The following is a 7,808-nucleotide window of genomic DNA, read 5'->3' as shown; positions in this document are numbered from 1 at the left end:
TAAGACAAAAGCTGGTTGATAGAACTCCACCCATAACAAACATGCCACGTTTCAACACACTAACACAATTAGAAAGTATATGGTTGATGCAACTTACAATAATTACTGTAGAAGAGACTAAACCAATTCTAGCTTGACAATTATAAGAGCCTTAACACATGCACTAACCCTTGTTTGAAATCCAGATTTTGTCCCAACTTTAACACTTGCTATCATAACATCATAGAGAACTGTAGCTAACTTCTAAATATGTCTCTGAAAATGTCCAGAACCTGCCTTCCAAATGAAGACTATTATTTCCAATATTGGATTGATTTCTAGACCAGCACATAATTGAGGCCAAATAACTGGTCACCTTTGAGAAAAATACAAGAGTTGTTATCATTTCTCTTTTTGATTTTCTGTCCCACAAGGTCTAAAAACTTGAGGAAAGGCAGCTTTTCCTATTCCTATCTGGGATATAGGCAAGCAAAGGTAGTGCAGGAACATATGTCCAATACAGCCAGACAATCCCACCTCCAGTCTCTGGTCCACACTTTGTCTCCATACTTGGTCCTGTGAGTATTTTGTTACTCCTTCTAAGAAGGACCAAAGCACCCACACTTTGGTCTTACTTCTTGAGCTTCATGGTCTGTGAGTTGTATCTTAGGTATTGTGAGCTTTTGTGCTACTATTCACTTATCAGTGAGTGCATACCACGTGTGTTCTTTTGAGATTGTGTTACCTCACTCAGGATAATATTTTCTAGTTCCATCCATTTGCCTAAGAATGTCATGAATTCATTGTTTTTAATAGTTTTTCATAGGGTTATTTGGTTGTCCGAAGTCTACTTTCTGGAGTTCTTTGAATATTTTGGATATTAGCCCATTATCAGATGTAGGATTGGTAAGATTTTTTTCTCAATCTGTTGGTTGCCACTTTGTCCTATTGACAGTGTGCTTTGCTTTACAGAAGCTTTGCAGTTTTACAAGGTCCCATTTGTCAATTCTTGATCTTACAGCTTAAGTCATTGGTGTTCTGTTCAGAAACTTTCCCCCTGTTCCCACGTGTTTGAGGATTTTCCTCATTTTCTCTTCTATTAGTTTTAGTGTGTCTGGTTTTATGTGGAGGTCCTTGTTCCACTTGGACTTGAGCTTTGTACAAAGAGCTAAGTATGGATTAATTTGCATTCTTCTACATGCTGACCTCCAGTTGAACTAGCACCATTTGTTGAAAATGCTGTCCTTATTCCACTGTATTGTTTTAGCTCCTTTGTCAAAGATCAAATGACCATAGGTGTGTGGGTTAATTTTTGGGTCTTCAATTCTATTCCATTGATCTTCCTGCCTGTCTCTGTACCAAGAAAATGCAGTTTTTATCACTACTGCTCTGTAGTACAGCTTGCGGTCAGGGATGATGATTCCCCCCAAAAGTTCTTTTACTGTTGAGAATAGTTTTCACTATCCTGGGTTTTTTGTTATTCCAAATGAATTTGAAAATTGCTCTTTCTAACACTGTGAAGAATTGAGTTTGAATTTAATAGGGATTGAATTGAATCTGTAGATTGCTTTTGGTAAGATGGCCATTTTCCTATAATAATCCTGCCAATCCATGAGCATGGGAGAACTTTTCATCTTCTGAAATCTTTGATTTCTTCTTCAGAAACTTGAAATTCTTGTACAGATTGTCACTTGCTTGGTTAGATTCACACCAAGGTCTTTTATATTTCTTGTGACTATTGTGAAGGGTGTCATTTCCCTAACTTCTTTCTCAGCCTATTTATCCTTTTAATAGAGGGAGGCTATTAATTTGTTTGAGTTAATTTTATACCCAGCCACTTTGCTGAAGTTGTTTATCAGGTTTAGGAGTTCTCTGGTGGAAGTTTTGGGGTCACTTAAATATTCTATCATATCATGTGCAAATAATGATATTTTGACTTCTTCCTTTCCAAAAAGTTTCTAAGTTAACCCTTTTTTTTTTTTTTTTTTTTTTTTTTTTTTTTTTTGTCTAATTGCTCTGGCTAGGACTTTGACTACTACATTGAATAGGTAGGAAGAGAGTGAGCAGCCTTGTCTAGTCCCTGATTTTAGTGGAATTGCTTCAAGTTTCTCTCCATTTAGTTTGATGTTGGCTACTGGCTTGCTTTATATTGCTTTACTATGTTTAGGTATGGGCCTTGAATTCCTGATATTTCCAGCACTTTTAACATGAAGGGGTGGTGACTTGTGTCAAGTGGTTTCTCAGAATCTAGTGAGATGATAATGTAGCTTTTTAAATTTGTTTACATAATAGATTACGTTGATGGATTTCAGTATATTGAACCAACCCTGTATTCATGGGATAAAGCCTACTTGATCATGAAGGATGATTGTTTTGATGTGTTCTTGGATTCTATTTGCAAGAATTTTATTGAGTGTTTTTGCATCAATATTCATAAGTAAGATTGATCTTAAGTTCTCTTTCTTTGTTGTGTCTTTGTGTGGTTTAGGTATGAGCATAATTAAGACTGTAAAGTACTCAAGCAAATTATCTTTCTAATCCCCTTTCTGACCATGATCCATGCTGGTGTCTTGACTCCATTAGAAGGCTCAGGTGAAATCTTTCTGTTTTCCTCGTGGCTGCCCACGCTGAGCAAAGGCTTCTGGCATGAGGCACAAACTGACATACCTATGTCCAGGCAGAAGACTGGCTCTCATTTACCCAGAGGGAGTCCAGCTGTCCTCCTCATCTACTCTTTCCTTGATCATAGGGGCTCCAGCCTCTTTCCCTCTTTCAACTGCGGAAGACAGCTTCCCCTAGAATACACTCCCACAGAAGCCATTGGCTGGATGCCAGTCACACCTCAAGTCCTGCCAACAATGTGCTCCATGAAGGACTAGGAGGTCTCATTGCTCTCTGAGGCAATGTTGTCAAGACCCCAGAGATTTGCATGTGTGGCATACAAGTCTTTTCTTTTTTATGCAATGATCAGATCATCCATCTTGAAGCAGGGGTCAACTAGTCATCTGCCTACCACATTCAGCACAGTAGAACCATCATACAAAGCTCTTGGAAGGGACTGAATAGCTCTGGCTCCTCCTTACACTTAGCCAAACAAAACACAGGTTGGGGCTGGACACAGAGGACAAAGGGCAACCCTGCCACTCCTTTATAAGGTGGCAGGATACAAGCTTGGGGCTTCCTGATCCTAGGACTTATAGTGAGTGTTATTAATTGGTTTTTAGGAAGTCTGGGCAGCAGCACAGCAAACATGGAGCTGCTGACTGGGACTGGCCTGTGGCCTGTGGCCATATTCACAGTCATCTTCATATTACTGGTGGATCTGATGCACCGGCGCCAGCGCTGGCATTCTCGATACCCACCAGGCCCTGTGCCATGGCCTGTGCTGGGTAACCTGCTCCAGGTGGACCTAGATAACATGCCATACAGCCTGTACAAGGTGAGTGACTTAGTGGTGGATGATAACTGAGGTTTGGCATCGGTAGCAGCACATAGTCGGGGTTGAGCCAGGGGTCTAACAGAAATCTAGTCCCCTAGCACCTACAGGCTTAGCAATTTATTGGTGGAAGCCACAGAAACTTTCTTGGGCAAAGGTTTTGAGAGACAAAGTCCTGGAGTTGACTCAGGATGTCACAGAAGGGTTCAATCTTGTTGGACAGGGCAGCAGCCATAGAGGTCTCAAGGCACTTATGGTCCTGTCAAACATGAGGTCTTAGCATGATGGGAGGTCTAGTACAGCATATCAGTCAGGGCACCGAGTGGAGAGAGGCTCTGTGGCTGCCTGAATCTCTTGATACTGTGTGCTCTCCAGCCTTACTCCCTATCTTGAGGAACCAGAGTTTCTTTATATGTGTTGACATGCTAATGGGCCCCGAAACAGTTCTGGCTCTGGCAAGGTCACCATGAGGTGTCACATCTACTATGATTTCTTTGCTGAACTTAAAGGATAAGATGACACAGTGGTAGCCATCAGTCTTTGGGGATTAAGCTCAATGAATAGCATTTTCCCAGGACATATGAGTACCAAGGTTCAATGACAAGCAGGATACATAGACACACAGACACAAACACACAAACAGACAGACACACACAAACACACATGCAAATATAGCTTCACAAACATGAATGTAGATGCACACTAATGAGCTCACACATGCACTGGAACCTGCATGTGCACACTCAACACCTTGCCCATGTTTGCTCAGTGATCCTGGTTGCATGATCTGTGTGGACCTCTACTTCTTATGTTCTCTGTCTCTCTACTTCAGCTTCAAAACCGCTATGGTGACGTGTTCAGCCTACAGATGGCCTGGAAGCCCGTAGTTGTGATCAATGGACTGAAGGCAGTTCAGGATGTGCTGGTGACCTGTGGAGAGGACACTGCTGACCGACCTGAAATGCCCATCTTTCAACACATAGGCTATGGGCACAAAGCAAAAGGCAAAAGGCTGTGTGGGGGCAGAGATGGGATCATAACCAGATTTGGGACAATGAGCAGAGGAAGGTTAGGACATGATGCAGGTAGTGATGGAGTTAACAATCCAACAAAATTCCCTGAAATCCACTGTGGAGCCTCCTGGGCATCCTGGAGGGTGGTATAGAGCTGTGATGGGAAGAAAGGGTGAGGATATGGGGGAACACAGATTCCAGAGAAATGAAGGGGTGAGAAGCAGCACAACCACGTGTCCTTGCTTACACACAGATGTGTCTGCAGGTGTGGTACTTGCACCTTACGGGCCTGAGTGGAGAGAGCAGAGGCGATTCTCTGTGTCCACCCTGCGCAACTTTGGCCTCGGCAAGAAATCACTGGAGCAGTGGGTGACAGAGGAGGCTGGCCAACTCTGTGATGCCTTCACCGCCCAGGCTGGTGAGCGATGGCTGTAGACTGCAAGTGGGGACAGGGAGATAGGAACAATTTCGTGACTTTTATTTGCATCTCCACTTCCAGGGAGTCCCCTCAATCCTTACATCCTCCTGAACAAAGCCGTGTGCAATGTGATTGCCTCTCTCATTTATGCCCGTCGCTTTGAGTATGAAGACCCCAACTTCATAAAGACGCTAAAAATATTGAAAGATAACATGGGAGAGAATACTGGCTTGATCCCTGAGGTAGGAGGCTCAAAGGCAACCTGCAGAGCGATTCTGTGCTGTCCTGCTTCTCAGAGGAGGCTGTAGACGGGATTTTGAAAGGAGACCAATAGAAGTGTCATCCACAGTAATAGAAGCTTGTTGCTTTACAAGCCTGCTGCAATGGGAGGGGAAAAGTGAACCAAGACCAGTGCTTCTAGTAGCTGAGAACACAGCCCACTGCCCACATGGAAGTCATCAACACCTGTGAGATATTCCCGTAGAATATTCTCTTGTCCACCACAGGGCTGCTAGAGCCTGAAGGCTGGAACTAAGGAGGAGTAGGTAATGGGTGGGAACAAATAGGGCCTGTGTCCCTCATGGAAGAGTCTGGAAACTGAGACTGGATGAGATCAACACTAAATCCATGTACCCAGGAGTCAGAGAGATAGTCAGAGGGTAAGGAGCTTGCCAGACAAGCATGGCAATTGAGTTTCATTCTGGGAAGCCATGTAGTAAGGTCACTGACTTGCTATGCTTTTCCCTGACCTCAACATGTTTGTTGTGGCAATAGCATTCTTCACACCATGTGCACATGAACACACATTGAAATGATAATGATTATTATTATTAGAAATCTTATATGCTCAACTTATTAAATTAAAGGCAGCAGGAAGTCCTGGCACTTTCTCTGGCTGTTACAGGTTCTGAACACATTTCCAATTCTCCTGCGCATCCCTGGGTTGGCTGACAAAGTCTTCCCTGGGCAAAAGACATTTGTGACCATGGTGGATAAGCTGGTGACTGAGCACAAAAGAACCTGGGACCCTGACCAGCCACCTCGAGACCTGACTGATGCCTTTCTGGCTGAGATGGAGAAGGTGAGAGACTGTGGATCTGGTGTTCATCATGCTGTGGAGTTATCAGGGTCGCTGTGGGGCTTCTTACTCTCTATTCTGAGTCCACTGTCTCACTCTGACCCAGGCGAAGGGGGACCCTGAGAGTAGCTTCAATGATGCAAATCTACGTCTGGTTGTCCTTGACCTGTTTGGTGCTGGGATTGTGACCAGTTCAATCACTCTGACCTGGGCCCTGCTGCTCATGATCCTGCATCCAGATGTGCAGCGTGAGTCTTCCTGGGGTTGGGAAGGAAGGAGGAGGAGGGTAGAGGCCAAGTCCTTAAGCTTACTTGGGACTTCTGTGGTTCCCAGTACTGTTTTTCTCAATATCCAGAAAGGGTGACATTCTTCTTTTCCCATGGGCCCTGTCCTTAACAGAGAGCAGTAGAGGGACAAAGGGCACTTCTTTATTGCTCCTTAACTGAGAGGATAATGTTTTCCTAGGCAAAGTACAACAGGAAATCGATGAGACCATAGGGCAGGCGCGGTGTCCAGAGATGGCAGACCAGGCCCGCATGCCCTACACCAATGCTGTCATCCATGAGGTGCAGCGCTTTGCAGACATTGTCCCAATGAACTTGCCACACAAGACTTCTCGAGACATTGAAGTGCAGGGCTTTTTTATCCCTAAGGTAGGCCTGGGATCCTCCAGTGTCTCATTAGTTTTACCACCTAGCCTGAGTTGCCCAGTTAAGGATAACTGTAATTTAGCAGCCAAATTCTCAAGTCCACAGAACCAAATTCCCCTGGGTAAGTATGGGAGGAAAAAAACAGTAGCAAGAATTGTACTCTAAAATCCCCAGCTAGAAAGGCAAGCAAGGTAAAATATGGCAGGAGTGGTTATAACAGCCACAACCAACAAATACAGGTGTCAGTGTGTGTGTACATCTGTCAACTATCACTTATCCCTGTCATAGTATTAATGAAAGCTGAGAAGCCTCTAGAGCTGGGGTTACATGAAAGGATCTTGTGTGTGTGGTAGAGACAGTGCATATGAACTTGGTGACCAGAGCTTATGCAGCCCAACCCTAGCCCATGTTCACACCATGTGCCTCCTGCCAGGGGACGACCCTCATTCCCAACCTGTCCTCCGTGCTGAAGGATGAGACTGTCTGGGAGAAGCCCCTCCGCTTCCATCCTGAACACTTCCTGGATGCCCAGGGCCACTTTGTGAAGCATGAGGCCTTCATGCCATTCTCAGCAGGTGCCTGGGGGGGGGGCTGTCTGTCTGTCTGTCCTGAGGGTGACTTGAAGGGTGAAGCTCCAATGAGGTCCCAAACTGACTGAACCCCTCTCCCACCCATAGGCCGCCGAGCATGCCTGGGGGAGCCCCTGGCCCGCATGGAGCTCTTTCTCTTCTTCACCTGCCTCCTGCAGCGCTTTAGCTTCTCCGTGCCCACTGGACAGCCCCGGCCCAGTGATTATGGCATCTTTAAGTTTCTGGTTAGCCCCTCCCCCTACCAGCTGTGTGCATTCACACGTTAGCAGGAAACATTCTAGTACAGCTTCTAGCATACAATCATGTGCAGAATAAACCAGCTTGTGGCTGCTGTTTCTTTTCTCATTCTAAATCTCATCCCTGTCTATGTTCAGTCCTCTGAGAACAGTCATCAACTACACTGTAGCTTTCCCCAAGCCTTCCTTATCTGACTACTTAAGTGTTAAGAGAAAGAGTAACTTAGCCTAGTGCACAGGCACAGCCTTCAGGTTCAGCACTTGAGAACCTGAGACTAGAGAGCGGCAAGTTTGGGGCTACCCTGGGCTATAAAGCAATGTTTAGGACTGCTGGAGTACACATTATGAGGGGACAGTATTTTATGAACCAAAATAAAGATTGTGAGAAAAAGAAAAAACTAAGCAAAG

The 7,808-nt window shown here is 44.8% G+C and overlaps 1 protein-coding gene across 1 annotated transcript; it reads left to right on the top strand.

Annotated features, from left to right (window-relative positions):
* Window positions 1-3,123: 3,123 nt before the first annotated feature.
* On the top strand, window positions 3,124-7,509 carry LOC117718837 (cytochrome P450 2D3). The gene is made up of 9 exons (XM_034516787.2): window positions 3,124-3,418; window positions 4,248-4,419; window positions 4,694-4,846; window positions 4,928-5,088; window positions 5,751-5,927; window positions 6,031-6,172; window positions 6,390-6,577; window positions 7,008-7,149; window positions 7,252-7,509. Exons 1-9 carry the CDS (start codon window positions 3,230-3,232, stop codon window positions 7,428-7,430), a joined length of 1,503 nt encoding a protein of 500 aa, XP_034372678.1. The 5' UTR covers window positions 3,124-3,229; the 3' UTR covers window positions 7,431-7,509.
* Window positions 7,510-7,808: the final 299 nt, after the last annotated feature.

This window comes from Arvicanthis niloticus, chromosome 13 (assembly GCF_011762505.2).
Source record: "Arvicanthis niloticus isolate mArvNil1 chromosome 13, mArvNil1.pat.X, whole genome shotgun sequence".
Classification (NCBI taxonomy): Eukaryota; Metazoa; Chordata; class Mammalia; order Rodentia; family Muridae; genus Arvicanthis; species Arvicanthis niloticus.
This window is presented reverse-complemented; position numbering and strand designations above follow the sequence as displayed.

Bases quoted from the DNA above. Each gene is read 5' to 3' on its own strand.
- LOC117718837 (XM_034516787.2), top strand. From the start codon at position 3,230: ATGGAGCTGCTGACTGGGACTGGCCTGTGGCCTGTGGCCATATTCACA. The intron at 4,847-4,927 runs GTGAGCGATGGC...CTCCACTTCCAG, and splicing joins TGCCTTCACCGCCCAGGCTG to GGAGTCCCCTCAATCCTTAC. The intron at 5,089-5,750 runs GTAGGAGGCTCA...TGGCTGTTACAG, and splicing joins ATACTGGCTTGATCCCTGAG to GTTCTGAACACATTTCCAAT.